The sequence below is a fragment of the Chiloscyllium plagiosum genome, chromosome 21 (assembly GCF_004010195.1).
Source record: "Chiloscyllium plagiosum isolate BGI_BamShark_2017 chromosome 21, ASM401019v2, whole genome shotgun sequence".
In the NCBI taxonomy this organism is placed as follows: domain Eukaryota; kingdom Metazoa; phylum Chordata; class Chondrichthyes; order Orectolobiformes; family Hemiscylliidae; genus Chiloscyllium; species Chiloscyllium plagiosum.
In genome coordinates this window covers 55305630-55325542 of record NC_057730.1, presented here as the reverse complement: position 1 = coordinate 55325542, position 19913 = coordinate 55305630, and the positions used below count along the sequence as shown (strand labels likewise).

At 42.9% G+C, this 19913-nt stretch overlaps 2 protein-coding genes across 3 annotated transcripts in view; both read right to left on the bottom strand.

The window, feature by feature from the left end:
- The window catches only part of nomo (nodal modulator), an 88332-nt gene extending 81586 nt beyond the window's left edge, over positions 1–6746 (bottom strand). The window contains exons 1-4 of one of the 2 annotated variants that reach the window (XM_043712142.1): positions 6729–6746; positions 6388–6567; positions 2669–2758; positions 1459–1504 (exon numbers count right to left, since the gene is read on the bottom strand). In XM_043712142.1, the coding sequence (XP_043568077.1) occupies positions 1459–1504; positions 2669–2758; positions 6388–6540 (289 nt within the window). In that variant the 5' untranslated portion in view covers positions 6541–6567; positions 6729–6746. Of the gene's footprint in view, positions 1–1458; positions 1505–2668; positions 2759–6387; positions 6568–6602; positions 6663–6728 lie in introns of those variants that run through there. The other variant, XM_043712141.1, reaches the window with a different exon arrangement.
- A 3602-nt stretch (positions 6747–10348) lies between these two features.
- Positions 10349–19913, bottom strand: part of abcc1 (ATP-binding cassette, sub-family C (CFTR/MRP), member 1) — a 105951-nt gene continuing 96386 nt past the window's right edge. The window contains 5 exon segments of the mRNA XM_043712140.1: positions 10349–10822; positions 14634–14828; positions 16323–16489; positions 16603–16761; positions 17537–17683. Coding sequence (XP_043568075.1) covers positions 10714–10822; positions 14634–14828; positions 16323–16489; positions 16603–16761; positions 17537–17683 — 777 coding nt within the window. The 3' untranslated portion in view covers positions 10349–10713.

Sequence of the window (19913 nt, the reverse complement as noted above, 5' to 3'; positions counted from 1 at the left end):
TGTTGTGGCTGTACAGGACATTGGTTAGGCCACTGTTGGAATATTGTGTGCAATTCTGGTCTCCTGCCTATTGGAAAGATGTTGTGAAACTTGAAATAGTTCAGAAAAGATTTACAAGGATGTTGCCAGGGTTGGAGGATTTGAGCTACAGGGAGAGGCTGAACAGGCTGGGGCTGTTTTCCCTGGAGCGTCGGAAGTTGAGGTGTGACCTTATAGAGGTTTATAAAATTATGAGGGGCATAGATAGGGTAAATAGACAAAGGCTTTTCCCTGTGGTGGGGGAGTCCAAAACTAGAGGGCATAGGTTTAGGGTGAGAGGGGAAAGATATAAAGGAGGCCTAAGGGGCAACTTTTTCACACAGAGGGTGGTACGTGTATGGAATGAGCTGCCAGAGGAAGTGGTGGAGGCTCGTACAATTGCAACATTTAAGAGGCATTTGGATGGGCTTATGAATAGGAAGAGTTTGGAGGGATATGTGCCGGGTGCTGGCAGGTGGGACTAGATTGGTTTGGGATATCTGGTCGACATGTAACATTCTGTGGATTAACTGATCAATAAGATTTCTCTCCTTTCAAAGAAGATTTTTTTGTAACTCCGTTACTGCTTTGGATCTGCATTGGACAAAGTGACATTCTGTCTGGAGACCGTCAGAGCATGTTAGTATACGTACACAATTCTTTATCCAAAATCCAAAAAGCTCCAAAATCTGACAGTTTTCATGGCGTGTGGAGTATCATTTTGGTGTGTGAACAGGTGACCCAACTCCACACCCACTCGAACCACGTCACTCAGATGTGACGTGGCAGCATGGCCCTGCACTGGCAGGCAGTAATTGTGTCTCAGCGCTCATACTATTCACAGATGTCTGCTGTTCGATAATTGTTTTATTTCATTGTGAAAATGTCATGTATTCTGAAATCTGAAAAATTCCAAATTCCGAGAAGCAACTGGCTCAAAGGATTTCAGATAAAGAATTGTGTACCTGTACGTTAGCTGCCCAGGGCGTGGTTCAACATATAGATGGGTCCCACATGTTTTTGAATTTCCTATTATATCCCTGGAAACTAAATGGCAGAATTTGCAGGTTTTTTTTGAAGTATACACACAATTGCAACAATTTTGCATCTACACAACGGATAGTGATTGGCAGGATTTCAAAAACAAGATCCATCCACAAGTTTGTAATTCATCTGTAATCAGCGGTTTTAATAACAAATAAGCCATTGTACGATTGTAACTGCAAAGAATTTAGATCGCAATTGAGCTGGTGATCGTGGATAAACAATTATAGATCTATTATTCTGCAATGGTGTGTCCCTAACATTTCAGTATCATCACTAATGCACCACGGTAATTCATTTAAGTAATTTCACATAAGGTAGTAACAATCAGTCAACAGTGTAGATATTTCAAAAAGACGCATTCACTTGTGTCAGGCTGAATAATGAGGTACTCACCAAAGCTCCAGCCAAGAGGTGGCTCAATCTTTAAAATGAAATCTCCCTAAAGAGCAAAGAAAGACACAGTCTGACTGCACACAAATTATAATAGACCTGATGGATGTGGGTACATTTATCAAAACATTGACTGCTCACCAATGGAATTATGAATCTGCAGAAGTCTTTAACACTGTTTTTAGTACAATGTTCTAAATCAGTGTGTTTATTGAAATTTAAACAATTAATTCTACAGAATTTGATTTCCAGTTAAACTCTGATCTGTTTAGAGTCATAGAGAGGTGCAGTACAGAAACAGAGCCTTCAGTCCAATTCATCCATGCCAAACAGATATCCTAAACTAAATCTAGTTCCCATTTGCCAGCATTTGGCTCATATCCCTCTAAAACTGTTCTAGTTCAGATATCTTTCAAATGTTGTTGTACCAGCCTCCACCACTTCCAATGGAGAAAGTGAGGTCTGCAGATGCTGGAGATCAGAGCTGGAAATGTGTTGCTGGAAAAGCGCAGCAGGTCAGGCAGCATCCAGCATCGGGCATAAGCCCTTCCTGAAGAAGGGCTTATGCCCGAAACGTTGATTCTCCTGTTCCCTGGATGCTGCCTGACCTGCTGCGCTTTTCCAGCAACACATTTCCAGCTCCACCACTTCCAATGGCAACTCATTCCATTGACTCATCACCCTCCATGTGAAAAAGTTTCCACTTAGTTCCCTTTTACATCTTTCCTCCCTCACCTTAAACTTACGCACTCTAGTTTTGGATTCCCCTACCCTGGGGGAAAAACTTTGGCTATTGACCCTACCCAGGCCCCTAATGATTTCATAAACTTCTACAAAGGTGATGGCTCAGCTCCAGGGTATTAATACAATAAGTCAGGAGGAATAAGTGAGGACTCCTGCCGAAGAGCTTACGCTCAAAACATCGACTCTCCTGCTCTTAAAGTGCTGCCTGACCGGCTGTGGTTTTCCAGCACCACACTGGTTTTGACACTGAATACAATAAGTCACCCTAGTTTCACAAATTAAGTCAGCTTCCATTGTTCAAATGACTGTAGGTGGCTTGTCTCAAAAGTGGGATGTCATTAAAAAGGTTTGGATCATATGAAGAGTGTTAAATCTAAGAACTGGCTTTGTCCCACACTAACAAGTCATTGCAAGTACAAATTAATTTTACGATCACAAAATGTACAAAGCTGCTTTTAATACAAGTTACCTTATCATACAGTGGAATCATGAAGTAACCATTGTTGGGTGCACAGTCAGTCTGGTATTTCAGTGTGCCTTGCTTTGTGTACAATTTAATCTGTAAAGCAAACAGAGATTTCCTTTAATGCTGCAGAGGATTTAAACTGTTGATCTTAAATATCAGTTCAGAAAATAGTATTTAGAGTCATAAAGGTGTACAGCACGGAAACAGACCTTTGATCCACTTGTCCTTGCTGACCAGATATCCCAATCCAATATAGTCCTACATGCCAACACTTGATCCATATCCCTCCAAATCCTTCCTATTCATAATCCCATTCAGATGCCTTTTAAATATTGTCATTGTACCAGCCACCACCACTTCCTCCGGCAGCTCATTCCATACACATACCATCCTCTGCGTGAAAACATTGCCCCTTACATCTCTTTTATATTCTTCCCCTCTCGCCCTAAACCTACACCCTCCAGTTCTGGACTCCCTGATCCCAGGGAAAGGACTTTGCCTATTTACCCTATCCATACCCCTCATAATTTTGTAAACCTCTAGAAGGTCACCCCTCAGCCTCCGATGCTCCAGGGAAAACAGCCCCAGCCTATTCAGCCTCTCCCTATAGCTCAAATCCTCCTACCCTGGCAACATCCTTGTAAATCTTTTCTGAACCCTTTCAAGTTTCACAACATCTTTCTGATAGGAAGGAGACCAGAATTGCATGCAATATTCCAACAGTGGCCTAACCAATGTCCTGTACAGCCGCAACTCCTGTACTCAATCGGGTCTAGATTAAAGTGGTGCTGGAAAAGCACAGCAGTTCAGGCAGCATCCGAGGAGCAGTAAAATCGACTTTCGGGCAAAAACCTGTATTCCTGATGAATGGCTTTTGCCCGAAACGTCGATTTCACTGCTCCTCAAATGCTGCCTGAACCGTTGTGCTTTTCCAGCACCACTTTAATCGAGACTCTGGTTTCCAGCATCTGCAGTCCTTGTTTTTACCTCCTGTACTCAATACTAGCAATAAAGGAAAGCATACCAAATGCCTTCTTCACTATCCTATCTACCTGCAACTCCACTTTCAAGGAGCTATGACTTGCCCTCCAAGGTCTCTTTGTTCAGTAACACTCCTTAGGACCTTACCATTAAGTGTATAAGTCCTGCTAAGATTTGCTTTCCCAAAATGCAGCACCTTACATTTATCTGAATTAAACTCCATCTGCCACTTCTCAGCCCATTGGCCCATCTGATCAAGATCCTGTTGTAATCTGAAGTAACCCTCTTTCACTGTCCACTACACCTCCAATTCTGGTGTCATCTGCAAACTTACTAATTCTACCACTTATGCTCACATCCAAATCATTTATAAAAATGATGAAAAATAGAGGGCCCAGCACTGATCCTTGTGACACTCCACTGGTCACATGCCTCCAACCTGAAAAACAACCCTCCACCACCACCCTCTTTCTTTGCTTGATCACTTACTCCCTCACTGTGAATTTATTCCCTTGCCTCTTCTCAACCTCTCCCCTCACCTGAGGCATAGTGACCCTCAGGTTTAATCAGCACAGCTATCTCTGTAACGACAGAGTAGCCCTATCGTCTGGGAGGACTATGGTGATTTTAACATTAGAACTCAATCATTTGAAGTCCAGGATGTCGTGCTCTTTATTAATCGCTGTCCCATTGCCTTCAATGAGTTATACACATTTACTTTTCTCCTTTGGCTGAGTTGCCATCAAATTTATATCCATATTCAGCCAACATTGATGACTGAACCCAACATGACAAGGACTCATAAAGACCCATCTCCATTTATTAACTTGTCAAGATTTCCATTCCCAGGGCTATAGACAGTTTGCTCCAGTGTGGGATTTTTCTTCGGAAGAAAACCGGCAAACAGACCCCACCACCAGGGATATATTTCCTTCCCCATCCCTTTCCGCCTTCCGCAAAGACCGTTCCCTCCGTGACTACCTGGTCAGGTCCACGCCCCCCTACAACCCACCCTCCCATCCTGGCACTTTCCCCTGCCACCGCAGGAACTGTAAAACCTGCACCCACACCTCCTACCTCACCTCTACCCAAGGCCCGAAAGGAGCCTTCCACATCCAAAGTTTTACTTGCACATCCACTAATATCATTTATTGTATCCGTTGCTCCCGATGCGGTCTCCTCTACATTGGGGAGACTGGGCGCCTCCTAGCAGAGATGTGGACTTCAACAGTTTCCTCATTTCCCCTTCCCCCACCTCACCCTAGTTCTAAACTTGCAGCTCAGCACTGTCCCCATGACTTGTCCAGACTTGTCCTACCTGCCTATCTCCTTTTCCACCTATCCACTCCACCCTCTCCTCCCTGACCTATCACCTTCATCCCCTCCCCCACTCACCTACTGTACTCTATGCTACTTTCTCTCCACCCCCACCCTCCTTTAGCTTATCTCTCCACGCTCCAGGCTTCCTGAAGAGCTTTTGCCCGAAACGTCGATTTCGAAGCTCCTTGGATGCTGCCTGAACTTCTGTGCTCTTCCAGCACCACTAATACAGAATATGAGGACTCTGGGTCTGTTCTGAATTAAGTTTAGAAGGATGGGAGAGATCTAATTGAACCTTACAAAATACTGAATGGCCTGGATAGAATTGATATTGGGAAGATGTTTTCATTGGGAGATCAAGGTTTCATAGAGTCACAGAGACATATAGCGTGGAAAAAGACCCTTTGGTCCAACTCGTCCATGTCGACCAGACATCCTCATGCAAGCGAGTCCCATCTGCCAGCACCCGGCCCATATCCCTCCAATTCATATTCATATACCCATCCAGGTGTCTTTTAAATGTTGTAATTGTACCAGCCTCCACCACTTCCTCTGGCAGCTCATTCCATACATGCATCATCCTCTGAGTGAAAAAGTTGCCCCTTAGGTCTCTTTTATATCTTTCCCCTTTCACCCTAAACCTATGCCCTCGAGTTCTGGATTCCCCGACCCCAGGGAAAAGTCTTTGTCTATTTATCCTATCAGTTCTGTATCCAAATGGCAAGTTCTCCCTGTATTCCATGAGATCTAACCTTGCTAATCAGTCTCCCATGGGGAGCCTTGGGGGGGAGAAAGTGGGAGAATGGGGTTGAGAAACTTATCAGCCATGATAGATTGGAGTAGCAGACTCAGTGGGCTAAATGGCCTAATTTCTGCTCCCATGTCTGCGTGGGTTTCCTCCGGTTTCCTCCCACAGTCCAAAGGTGTGTAGGTCAGGTGAATTGGCCAAGCTAAATTGCCCATAGTGTTAGGTGCATTAGTCAGAGCGGAATGGGTCTGGGTGGGTTACTCTTCGGGGGGTCGGTGTGGACTTGTTGGGCCGAAGGGCCTGTTTCCATACTGTATGGAATCTAATCTACTCCCAAAATTAATCACTGCGAGGTTCTATACAAATGCACAGTATCTCTCCAGACTGAATGAAGAATCACTTTGCTGGTGCTACATGAATGCAGGGCTCGCTCCCTATTCTGAATGACTGACATCCCCAGGTGCTATATCAATGCACTTGTGAATAAATTAAAACACTCCAAGGTGGTATATTAACGCAAACTTTGGAGTTTTATCCCACTGATTAATCGAAATATCTAGGCGCTATGTCAATACAACGTTTGCCTGAGAACCAACTAAATGAGTCACCCACAAGACTAGGCGCCACAAGAATGCAGTCAGGCTTTTGCTGAACGTCCCGTGCCCGGACTCACCTCAATCAACGAGTAATTAATCTCCACGTCGGATTTCACGAAGCCGCCGCAACCAACCACGATATCGTCGGCGCGGGCGGCCAAGCCGAGGCCGAGGCCGAGTCCAGTCAAAGCGAAGACAGTGAGCATAGGACACGGTCTCAGGCCCGCCATCACTCCCAGCCCAGTGCGCAGCCGCTCACCGCCGGCCACCGGCACACAGCAGTCAGTGCGCAGCCGCTCACCGCCGGCCACCGGTACACAGCAGTCAGTGCGCAGCCGCTCACCGCCGGCCACCAGCACACAGCAATCAGTGCGCAGCCGCTCACCGCCGGCCACTAACCAACAGCAGTCAATACGCAGCCGCTCACCGCCGGCCACCGGCAAGCAGCAGTCAGCGCGCTGTCCACCCCCTTCTCCTCCATACGCATCGCCACCTAACGCCCGGCCACCAGTACTGCAACCCTCCAGGAGGCACTGCTAATCATGAAGTCAAAAACCACACAACTCCAGGTTACAGTCCAATAGGTTTATTTGTGAGATGTTTAACTTTATCCACCCTAATCTAACACCAGCACCTCCACATCATGTCATGAGGAAACTAGAGCATGAGCTTGACCAGAGGCCAGTTAGCTCAGTTGGCTAGACAGCTGGTTTAGATGGTGGCTCAGTGGTTGGCACTGCTGCCTTCACAGCACCAGAGACCTACGTTCAATTCCAGCTTCAGGCAACTGGGAGAAGTTTGCACATTCTCCCCGTGTCTGCGTGGGTTACCTGCCACAGTCCAAACAGGTGGGGGTTAGGTAGAATGACTATGCTAAATTGCCCACAGATGCGTAGATTATGTGGAAAATAGCCATTGTTACTGGGTGGGATGCAGTTCAGAGGACAGGTGTTGACTTGTTGGGCAAAATGTCCCATTTCCACACTAGGGCTTCCGTGGATCCAACTGTGTGTGTTGGAAGCAGAGGAGGAGCTCTATTGCTGCAGTGATTGAGGTAAAACTCTCACATGGTGATACTTCCTCTCTTTCTCCCTCCCCACTCTCAGGGAAGAGCAGCCCCCATGGTCTACTTGTATCCTTTTCCACACACCAGTTATGACAGAATTAAGAATGGCAGCCCTTGACATCAAGGCAATATTTGAAGAGAGAGTAGGGTTAACATTAAACCTTCTTCACAATAGTATCCACATTACGGTCAAATAAAACAAAGGAATGTTTACTTGCTTCTTAATGTTTTTGTTCAATTTTTATTCACTTGATAGGTGCGATAGTTCAGCATTCCAATATTTGTTGAAGGTGAGTGAAGAATAGTATAATGACATGGGGCTGTTCTAGCAACTAAAATAATTGAAGAGCTTTCCTCCTGCTCCTTATGCTAGCTGGTGCATTACTGAGATGGCAACGCTATTGAAGGGGTTCACATGCCAAAGATACAAGACTGAGTATTACTGCTGCAGGGACAATGTGATGTGTAGTTCGCTCCCAACACCAATTCATTAATTTCAAGTACGAGGCTTCGAAGTAAGCACTCCATTGCAAATATCAGGACTGGCAATTTCAACTCACTTAGAGATAGGGGGAAAAAAAAGTTGGAAGTTACTCACATCTACTGCAATTATGGTTTAACGTATACACTTTTTTTTTCAAAGAACAGAATATAACAAAGAGCAGGAGTAGGCCATTCAGCCCCTCAACTTTGCTGTGTTGGCCTCTTCCTCATCTGTTTTAAATCTGCTACCCATCATTCTAAAACTATGATCTTTCATTCTAGATTGACCGACAAGGAAATATCCTCTTAAGTACAATTATGGTTTAACGTATACACTTTTTTTTTCAAAGAACAGAATATAACAAAGAGCAGGAGTAGGCCATTCAGCCCCTCAACTTTGCTATGTTGGCCTCTTCCTCCTCATCTGTTTTAAATCTGCTACCCATCATTCTAAAACTATGATCTCTCATTCTAGATTGACCGACAAGGAAATATCCTCTTAAGTATTTCTGATTTATCATAAAGTGAGAACAAGGCTTTGGGAAGAGGACAAAAAAATTTTTTTTTGAACTTTTTAGGTAAATAAATCACACCTATATTACCAAATGCCTGCAGCTTTCAGTACCAATACCACGGTACAATTTTACCAGATCAGATCAGCTGTATGTGGGATTAATACATTTGTCATCTTTTGTAGGAGAACACATCATTTTTTAAAATCCATTCCTGCAATATGGGCATCACTGGCTGGGCCTGGAATTGTTTTCCATCCCGAAATGTCCCTTGAGAAGGTGCTGGTGAACTGTCTTCCTGAACCACTGCAGTCTTTTGTTGCTGACACCCAAAATATGATTAGATTAGATTCCCTATAGTACGGAACAGGCCCTTCTGCCCAACAAGTCCACACCAGCCCTCCGAAGAGTAACCCACCCTGACCCATTTTCCCTCTGACTAATACACCTAACACTATGGGCAATTTAACATGGCCAAATAACCTGACCTGCACATCTTTGGACTGTGGGAGGAAACCGGAGCACCCGGAGGAAAATCCACACAGACACGGGGAGAATGTGCAAACTCCACACAGACAGTCGCCCGAGGGTGGAATTGAACCCAGGTCCCTGGCATCATGAGGCAACAGTACTAACCACTGAGCCACCGTGCCACCCCCTATTCCAGGTTTTTGACCCTGAAACACTGAGTGGAGAAATAGTTTCATGTGAGGATGGTGAGTGGCTTGGAAGGAACTGTGGGTAGTTGTGTTCCCAGATACAGAGGAACCTCAATTATGCAAAGGATATAGGCAGGGAATATTTCATTCGATTAATCAAATTCTGGATAACATAGTTTGGCTGAGCATTGAGACATTGCGATCTTGCTGGATAATCTGATATTCAGATAATTGAATGCCGGATAAAAGGGTTCCTCTGTATCTGCTTTTTTTTGTCCTTTTATCTGGTAGAGGTCATGTGTTTAGGAAGTGCTGTCAAAGGAGGCTTGGCAACATGTAGCAGTGTATCTTGTCAAGAGTTCACACTGCTGGTACTTACACCAGTTGTGGAGGGAATAAACGTTTATGGTACCCATCAAGCAGGATGCTGTGTCCAGGATGGTGTCAAGCTTCATGTGTCATTAAACGATTATTTGGATAGACATAGTGTTCCAAGTTCTTGAGAAGATTTGTAGCTCAGATTGTGGAGTTATTGACTTGCTTACTGGGCTGTTAAGTTGGTTTCCAGATGTTTGCACCTCAGCAAACCGGGACACACAAAATCGCAAGAACACCAACGCTTCAACGGAGGGGCACTGATGACGTTACCTAGCATGGTGACAAAACATCTGCAAACAAACTTACCAGAAATGGTGTGCATGGAGATGCGGAAAGGCAGGAGATTGGCTGAAGGGGGTGAACTGGTGCAGGCAAGATGGATCAAATGGTCTCCTTCTATGGCAAGAAAAAAGTGAGGTCTGCAGATGCTGGAGATCAGAGCTGGAAATGTGTTGCTGGAAAAGCGCAGCAGGTCAGGCAGCATCCAGGGAACAGGAGAATCGACGTTTCGGGCATAAGCCCTTCTTCAGGGCTTATGCCCGAAACGTCGATTCTCCTGTTCCCTGGATGCTGCCTGACCTGCTGCGCTTTTCCAGCAACACATTTCCAGCTCCTTCTATGGCACAAAATTCAAGTGATTTTCAGATGTTATTGGAGCAGCAGTAATCCATGCGAGTGGGGAGTAATCCATCACATTCCTGCCTGGTGTCTGGTAGACGGTGGCGCGGGCTTTGGCAAGTCAGGAGGTGAGTTACTCGCCGCAGTATTCCCAGCCTCTGACCTGCTCTTGTAGCCAGTGTTTATGTGGCAAGTCCAGTTCAGTTTCTGACAGGATGCTGACACACTGAGGCTGATGTGAGGTCGTACTAAACAGCAAACAATGTGCTTCAAGACCCCAGACTTACAGAAGATCTACTCGCAATGATAACGTGAGAATCTGTTCAAATTCAGGCACCTACAATTTTATTAATTATTCATGATTTATAATTTGTGAAATAACAATTGTCAAAAATAAATGCAGTACCATAATGCACTACAACTTCAATATTTTGATGCTTTGCACCTATTATTTTGATCTTCATATTTATAGGTACTATAAATATTTAAATAAGCAAAAAATTATCACCTGAAAAGAAAAAAAATCAAATCTTTAAAAAGCAGAGGTATATGAAAATATTTTGTTTTATACAAAATTTTATAAACAGGTGCCAATTGCCAACTTAAAGGATTTTACATTCAAAGTTCGTTTTGATGTAACGTGTGTAACAACTCCAACTTGAAACAACCCTGAAAATATAATTCCAATTACAAAAGTCCAGAATCCTTTGCCATTTTGTAGAAGGTTCCCTTTCTGTGGAGAAGGTCAGATACAGTGTCAAACTCCACAATCCGGCCTTTGTCTAGAACCATAATCCTACAAAGACAAAAAGACAGGTCTTTAAAAAGTGCCCATGTTCTAATATCAGCTGCAGTGGAAAATATTTTCACCGTATGAGGCGTGCACAGTCCCTATCCAATGATTTCCTTTTTCAGTCACAAACAAATTACATCCCATTTATCACTATCAACACGGTATTATATTATAACAAACACTGTTTTAATCAGCACTCTGGTTAAAACAGCAAAAATTTATATACCTCAAATATTAGATCTCTGCAATGTCTGAGTAGTCAGTTCAGGGAGCGAATGAGAAGGCTCTCTACCAGTAAGTTTTATTTCAGGCAAAGCTGTGTTATTATTTCAGTGTTTTATGCTGTAAATAAAGAATAACAGAGGTGCATACCCCCTACATTATGTCTCTATTATTTAAAGTGTCTTTTTACAATGATTACATGTACAATGGTACACTTCTGGTCCCTGATCAAGGAGAATGAATTTGGCATAACTTTCTTTTTTTAAGTAAAGGTTCCCCAAATACCACTTTGAATGTGCAGGATAGGTAAGGTTTATTCTGTCTAAAAAGGCAGAAGTCACACAACAACATTGCAGTTTAGGAACGGATAGCCTGAGGCAGAATAGGATGTAGAGGTGCTGGTGTTGGACTGGGTGGACAAAGTCAGAAGTCACACGACATCAGGTTATTGTCCAACAGGTTTATTTGAAATTATGAGCTTTCTGAGCGCTGCTCCTTCATCAGGGAAGTGAGCAGCTTTCCAAGAGCTTGGAGATTTTAAAATCAGTTCCTCAACTACAACTTTCAAACACCACATTATTCAGAACTTACTAGAGAAACTCAGGTGGTTTGGCAGCATTTGTGGACAGAAAGCAGAGTGGACATTTTGAGTCCAGTTGCACTTCAGAGCCATAGACCAGAAATACTAATTCTTCTTCTCTCCACAGCTGCTGCCAGACCTGAGTTTTGCCAGCAATTTCCGTTTGTTTGTTTCAGACATCCAGCATACGTAGTCCTGTTTTATTTTGTTTTCTGTCAAACCACATTATTCAAAGTGGGTCAGCAAGATGCAAGCAGAATCCCGGGCTGCTGAAAATGAGGTGGAAAACACTTTCTCCATCATCCATTATTGGAACCAAAACACCAGAGAAGCGGTTTATGCTTCAGCACCATGAACACAACATCTCAATTCTGACATATAGGCCAGCCCCCAGCTGGTGGCAGTGTGATTTTGTTTTTGTTTCCATCGTGAACATGACTAGAAACCTTTATCTGCTGAATCTGAGTTAGTGCATGTATTGGCTTGATTTTGTGCTCTGACTAAAAACACAAGCCATAGCAACAATTGGACTACCCAATTTTACCCATTAATCATTTCAATTTCTTTTTTGAAAATCACAAGAGGCATGAAAATAATTCTGAATATCCCAACGAGTAATTTACCATTTTCAATCTGTGAAACATTCAGCCCAAGGGAATTTGAACATGCAATGCATTTATCTCCATGTGCAAATATTCCCTGAATACACAAGAGGAGAAAATGTTTGCAAGAATAAAGACTTGCCTATCAGAACTTCACTTTTAAAAAGTAATTTAAAAGGATACGTCTCTACCTCAAACTTTGGAGATGCCGGTGTTGGACTGGGGTGTACAAAGTTAAAAATCACACAGCACCAGGTTATAGTCCAACAGGTTTAATTGGAAGCACACTAGCTTTCAGAGCACCGCTCCTTCATCAGGTGGTTGTCCACAATCACCTGATTAAGGAGCGTCGCTCCGAAAGCTCGTGTGCTTCCAATTAAACCTGTTGGATGATAACTTGGTGTTGTGATTTTTAATTACCTCAACTGTTTTCTTAAAAACGGAAATTTTTTTCCCTTGTCAAGTTTCACTCTGAAATGATTTGTTCACATGCTTTTGTGATGACACTTTATTAATAGATGTCACAACATGAATTGGCAAAGTATCACCAAAGCCCAACCCTTGTAGATGGAGCAGAGACCAGATTCCCTGTCCTTCCTGCACTGGGCAACTTTTTCACACAGTGGGTGGTACGTGTATGGAATGAGCTGCCAGAGGAAGTGGTGGAGGCTGGTACAACTGCGACATTTAAGAGACATTTGGATGTGTATATGAATAGGAAGGGTTTGGAGGGATATGAGCCGGGTGCTGGCAGGTGGGACTAGAGTGGATTGGGATCTCTGTTTGGCATGGAGGAGTTGGACCGAAGGGTTTGTTTCCGTGCTGTACATCTCTATGACTCTAAGTAACAAGACTAGGGAGTGCTCAGTGAATGGCAAGACACTGGGCAACTCAGAGGAACAGAGGTTGCTGTCCACAGATCCTTAAAGCCAGCTTAATAGGGTAGTTTAGTTTAGTACTGCTAATAAGCAGTGTTGAGGCAGCATAAGGGGACACTTGCCTTGATCAGTTGTGGCATAGACTACAAGAGTGGGGAAGTGATGTTGAAGCTGTACAAGGCTTGGTTAGACCACAGCTGGAATACTGTGTGCAGTTCTGATCCCCTCACTGTGGGAAGGATGGGATTGCACTGGAGGGGGTGCCGGGGAAAATTCACCAGGATGTTGCCCTGGAATGCAGCATTTCAACCACCGAGAGAGGCTGGATAAGCTCGGGTTGTTTTCATTCGGAGCAGAGAAGGCCTGGAGAGGGGAGGGACCTGACAGAGGTGTATAAGATTCTGAGGGGCATGGTGAAGGTAGATAGATAGAAAGCTGCTCTTCCCTTTAGTCCAAGCGTCGATAACAAGGGGGCATATACAAAATAGGGGTATAATTTTAAAGTAAAAGGCAGGAGGGATTTGAGGTATTTGTTTTTCACTAACAGGGTGGTGGGGAGTCTGGAATGCACTGCATGGAAGGGGAGTTGAGGCAGGAAACCTCACAACCTTAAAACAGACTCAGAATGAACACTTAAAATGGCCATGCACCCATTGCAGGAAAACAGGACTAGTGCGGACTTAGTGTAGTTTTCATAGAATTTCTACAGTGTGGAAGCAGGCCATTTGGCCCATCAAGTCCACATCGACCCACTGAAGAGCATCCCACCCTGACCCACCCTGTACCCTAACCCTGTAATCCTGCATTCCCCATAGCTAACCCACCTAACCTACACATCCCTGGATACTATGGGCAATTGAACATGGCCGGTCCACCTAACCTGCACATCTTTGGGCTGTGACAGGAAACCAGAGCATCCAGAGGAAAGACACACAGGCACAGGAGAACGTGCAAACTCCATACAGACAGTTGCTTGAGGCTGGAATTGAACCCGGGTCCCTGGCACCATGACGCAGCAGTGCTAACCACTGAGCCATCGTTAGTACAAACTCAATGGGTCGACGGGCCTCTTCTGTATTTTATTATTCTATGATAAATTATCCAATAATCTGATCTAAGTATTAAAAGACTTCTAATAAAAGGGAGTTAGAATCAACTCCTGATAAACAAGGTGATTTAAGAGGTAATTTTGGCTGCAGTCCACCCAACAGACACAGCATTAGACTAGGGACTGACCAGATGATGTCCCATCATTCCCCCACTCAGGGTTCAATAACAATCTGTTCTCATCAGACAAGGAGGACACAGAGAGGAAACCAGAGACAGAGTCCTTCCTTCATTATAGAGACTGAGCTCCAATGATGTCACCCCAGAGAAGTTACAGAAGATGATCAACTTGATGAATTGTAACTGGCCAGATGGACAAACATTAATTGAGGATCAAAGGAAGTAATGTCATAAATCAGAAAACACGGACTCATTACAATGTAATTTGCAAATATCCATAAATTTCAAGATAAATGTGACATTACCGTGTGTAATCCATAATGGTTTTAAGACGATGGGCTATTGTGAGCACTGTGCAGTCAGCAAACTGGTTTCTTATTGTTGACTGGATGAGTTCATCCGTTTCTAGATCCACAGCCGCTGTAGCTTCATCAAGAACTAATATTTTTGATTTCCGAAGGAGTGCTCGTGCTAAACAAAGCAGCTGTCGCTGTCCAACACTGAAATTACAAAACATTGCAATGTTGGATTTCATTCAATGCCTTGATATGACATTCATTCCAAATCTGAAAATAAACGGTGCCTTTCTGACTAAAATTAGAGGGGGAAAGTAAAACACTAATTTTGGTGAAGAATTTCCAGAGTTTCTCCCACTCATCCACTGGAACTTTAACACAAAAACTGCAGAAACCAAACACTTAAATCACATCAGTTTTGTAGCTCAGCACATTACAGAATCGTTACAGGACAGGAGGCGGCTATTTGGCCCATTGTGCCTGCACTGCATGTGACATCAAAACTGGAGGTATAGCAGACAGCAACGGTTACCTCAGAGTACCACGGAATCTTGATCAGATGGGTAAGTGAGCCAAGGAGTGGAAGATGGAGTTTAATTTAGATAAATGTGAGGTGCTGCATTTTGCAAAGGCAAATCATGAAGGGCATGGATAGCATAAGTGGACACTGTCTTTTCCCTGGAGTGGGGGAGTCCAGAACTACACGGCTTTGGTTTTACGGCGAGTGGGGCAAGATTTAAAAAAGGAACGTAAGGAACAACATTTTCGCACAGAGGGTGGTGCATGTATGGAATGAGTTGTCAGAGGAAGTGGTGGAGGCTGGTACAATTACAACATTTAAAGGAATCTGAATGGGTATACGAATAGGAAGGGTTTAGAGGGATATGCGCCAGGTGCTGGCAAATGGAACTAGATTAATTTAGGATACCTGGTTGGCATGGACCAGTTGGACCAAACGGTCTGTTTCCGTGCTGTCAACTCACGGTTCTAGTATTGTGCAAAATCTTCTGCCTTTTCCCGATATCCCTGCACAACATGTCTATCTAAATAATCATACATTGCCCCTCTTGAATGTCTGAACTGATCCTGCCTCTAGCACATTTCCAGGTCATGCATTCCAGCCACTAACCACTCACTGTATGTAAAAGCTTTTACCTCACATCATCCTTGCTTTAAATCTATGTCCCCCTCATTCTTTTCTTTTACGAAATGCCAATTTCTTTGGCTCACCCAAGTAGAGAGGCATGTTTCCATTAAGCTATCGGAACACGATGCAGTGTCTCAACATTTCTTCACTTCAAAGATATACAACTTGACTCTTTCCCCAAATGTCAAAAGATTAAAATAGACAGAATGCAGGACTTCAAGGTGTGCACACTCAGGACAGAAGTGGCAGTGAATTAAAAACAGTTAATAAAAGCAAAATATTGCCCATGCTGGAGATCTGAAAATAAAAATGTGCTCTGTAGAAACATTAACACAGTGATTCTGTTTCTCTCACCACAGATACTGCTAGACCTGTTGAATTTCTCCAACACTGTTTTTGTTTCAGATCTCCAGCATCCGCCATTCTTTGTTTTATTTTCATAAAATCTACAAGTTTTATTCAATGTCATTTTTAATAAACTTATCTAATTCAAAATGACTTGGGAGGAATTAATTTCTACTTTCTTTTTAAAGCACATGGTTGTATTTTACCTGAGATTCTCTCCTCCTTCAGAACATTCGTGACTCAGTGCATCAGGAAGGCCAGACACAAAGGTTTTTAGGTGAGCCAGTTCCAAAGCTGTCCATAAATCTGCATCAGAGTACTGGTCAAAGGGATCCAAATTCATTCGAAGTGAGCCAGCGAACAAGACTGGGTCCTAATATAGTTCAGATTGCACACAATCAGTTGTAAGAACTGCTATAGAACACTTTGTAGATCAAATTTACTAAATAAAACTATACCCCATAAATTCAAACTGTAATTACATACCTGAGGTATGATAGTAATCTGAAACCTGAGATCGTGAAGGCCTATGTTTGCAATGTCAATTCCATCAATACGGATTTGTCCTTCAGCGGGTTCAATTATACGAAACAGACCAAGTGCAAACGAAGATTTACCAGCTCCTGTTCTTCCAACTATTCCAACCTGCAGAAGATGTCCAGTGAAATTTCAAACACTACAGCTACAAATAGATTTGAAAAATCCAAGGTAACTTTGAGAGTTGTAACAACATATTTAAATCTTATCCAAGAAAGTAAAACTTCTTGACATCTAAACTGTAACAATAACACAAAAGTAGCCTTGTAGTTAAAGAAAAAATGGCAGTATTTAAATATATGCTATCCCTTCGAGAGTTAGTATCAGATCCATGTTCTTGTTTTCTGAAATGGTTTTCAGAATTTCAGTAATTCATTAACCTTCCTCTCTTCACAAACATTGCCAGTTTTAAATTTGTTAGAATTTGCAAGCATACTTTAGAGCTATTTACACAAGGGGAAAATGTATCCTTGTAAGGAAAGAAAATACAAACCACTTTCTAGGAACTACTAATAGCATGATCTGAGCAGATTGCATGTCTGTTCCAGTGACCCCTATGTAATCTGTCACAATTCACTTTGCAACTCTTCATTAAGCTGAAAAGCTTCTGTAAAAAAAGGCCCAAAACATATGCATTTTCAACAGAATTTATACTATACAAATAGAGTTGATGCAAGGTAGCAATTAAAACACTTGTCAAAAGAAAAAATATGCAGATGGTAAAGATGAATCAGAAGTTTAATGAAATCAGTAATTGCCAAATCCAAAAAGTTAGCCTCCTAAGAATGGTGTCTACAGTCAAAAACAATTTAAGTACTGTCACTAATTCAGCTAAATACTGCTTTTACTGAACATTGTTGGTGATCAGAGTTCAATCTCTCACCTTTTCCCCTCCATTTATGGATACAGTAATGTCTTTCAGTGCCAAGTCAAGATCTTCTCTATATCGTAAACCATAGTTTACAAATTCTATCTTGCCTTCCAAAGGCCATGTTTGAGGTGGTCGATTATTTCTGTTAATCCAACGTGCCTACATGGAATTGAAAAATAAAGACACAGTCTGGATTTCTAACAAGTATAAATGACCAATACGCTTATATGAAATACATTTAGTTTTGAGAAAAATGCTCCATGTTGAACCTGCAAATCTTTAAAGATAATACGAATTAAATTTCAACCCATGACTACAAAAACCTGGAAGACAATAGAGTTAAAATACACAGGCTCGAATCCCATCTTGACCGATGGCGAGGTTTAAATCTAATTAAAAAGTCGAACAAAAATCTAGTGAATGGCAGCCATTGCTGATTGTTGTAAAATCCTAGCCGGTTTACCAATAACCTTTCAGCAACTTGTCAGTCTTACCTCGTCTGGTCTACACAGGACTCTAGATTCATCTCCATGTGGTTGACTCTCAATTGCTCATATCCCATGATTGAATACATTTTATCAATGCTTTTATTATTGTTTTCTCATTATTAAAGCTGCAAAGTAGTGAAGGGAAGGCAATGGCCGAGTGGTATTATCACTGGATTGTTAATCCAGAGACCCCAGGAATGTTCTGGGGACCTCAGTCTGAGTCCTATCACAGTAGTTGGTGGAATTTGAATTCATAAAGATCTGGAATTAAAAGTCGAATGATTGTTGGAAAATCCCATCTGGTTCACTTGTGTCCTTTCAGGAAAGAAACAGCTATCCTTACCTGGTCTGGACGACATGTGACTCCAGACCCACAGCAATGTGGTTTCCTCTCAACTGCCTTTTGGGAAATATCTGCTGGCCTAGCCAGCAATGCCTTTATTCTTTGAATTAATGAAAAAACAACACTATAATTTATGACTTCAAGCTTCCTGTTACAAAGCATTCTTGGGTGTATTTAAGATTCACAAAATGGTGAATCTACTCACCTGTCTGGATTCTGGGAAGTTTTATTTACTTGAGGCAATACCATTAACATCAGCAGGACACATACATTCCTGACCTATCTGAGCAGGCTGATGCAAACACTCCCATACACACACACCATAAAAATCAAGACTGCTGTCTTTGCATTCACCAACTCTCTCTACAACACAAGCTAATGTTCAGCAGAACACCTTTGTTTTATCACTCCCACAATCAAGGGTAAAATCATTATCTTTAAGAAAACAGAATTTCTGATTTTATCAATATTCTACATTGGTGGACACTTTAGGGTAGTGACTGATCACCAAAAATATCTCAGTGTGAACGGTTGGCAGGACAAACATCTGCAGACCCTGAAACTTACTTTGTAAAATCAACACCCTATCTGACATCCACAAACATTCACTCCATCCACCAAAGCTCAATAGCAGCAGCATGTAAGACGGTAAAGTCACCACTGTCTTACCACACAATGTGACTGCTCTCTCATTAGACAGGGATGGCTGGTGGTTGTTTAACCCAAGAGTCACCATGCTTCAAGTGAAGGGAGAGGTTGGGATGGAGAATCCTTCATGGGTGAGCTCAACCAGTGTAGGAATTGAACCCACATATTTGGCATCATCCTGCATTGCAAATAAGTTGTCCAACTAACCAAGTTAACCAAACCTCTGGCATTGTATATTATCTACAATGCACTGCAGAAATTCACAAAGAGTATTTAGACAGAATCTTCCAAACCCACAACCATCATCTAGAACAGCTTGGGCAGATACATAGGAACAACATCCCCCTAAGCCATTCACCATTCTAAGTTGGAAATATATCACCGTTCCTTCGCTGCCACTGGGTCAAAATCCTGGAATTTCTTCTCTAACAACATTGAGGGTCAACCTAAAACATGTGGACTATAGCAGTTCAAGACAGGAGCTCACCACCACCACCACCACCTTCTCAAGAGCAACTAGGGATACCCACAGCCTGGCCAAAAACAAAAAAGAGAAACATATACACACCATATACGGAGTTAGTATCTGAAATCGAGGTAAAAACAATGACTGCAGATGCTGGAAACCAGATTCTGGATTAATGGTGCTGGAAGAGCATAGATGATTTGGTTTATGCGAAGGTTAATAGGGTGGAAGGTGAGCACCAGGGGCGTTCTGTCCTTGTTACGGTTGGAGGGGTGGAGTCTGAGGGCGGAGGTGCGGGATGTAGACGAGATGCGTTGGAGGGCATCTTTAACCACGTGGGAAGGGAAATTGCGGTCTCTAAAGAAGGAGGCCATCTGGTGTGTTCTATGGTGGAACCGCTCCTCCTGGGAGCAGATACGGCGGAGGCGGAGGAATTGAGAATAC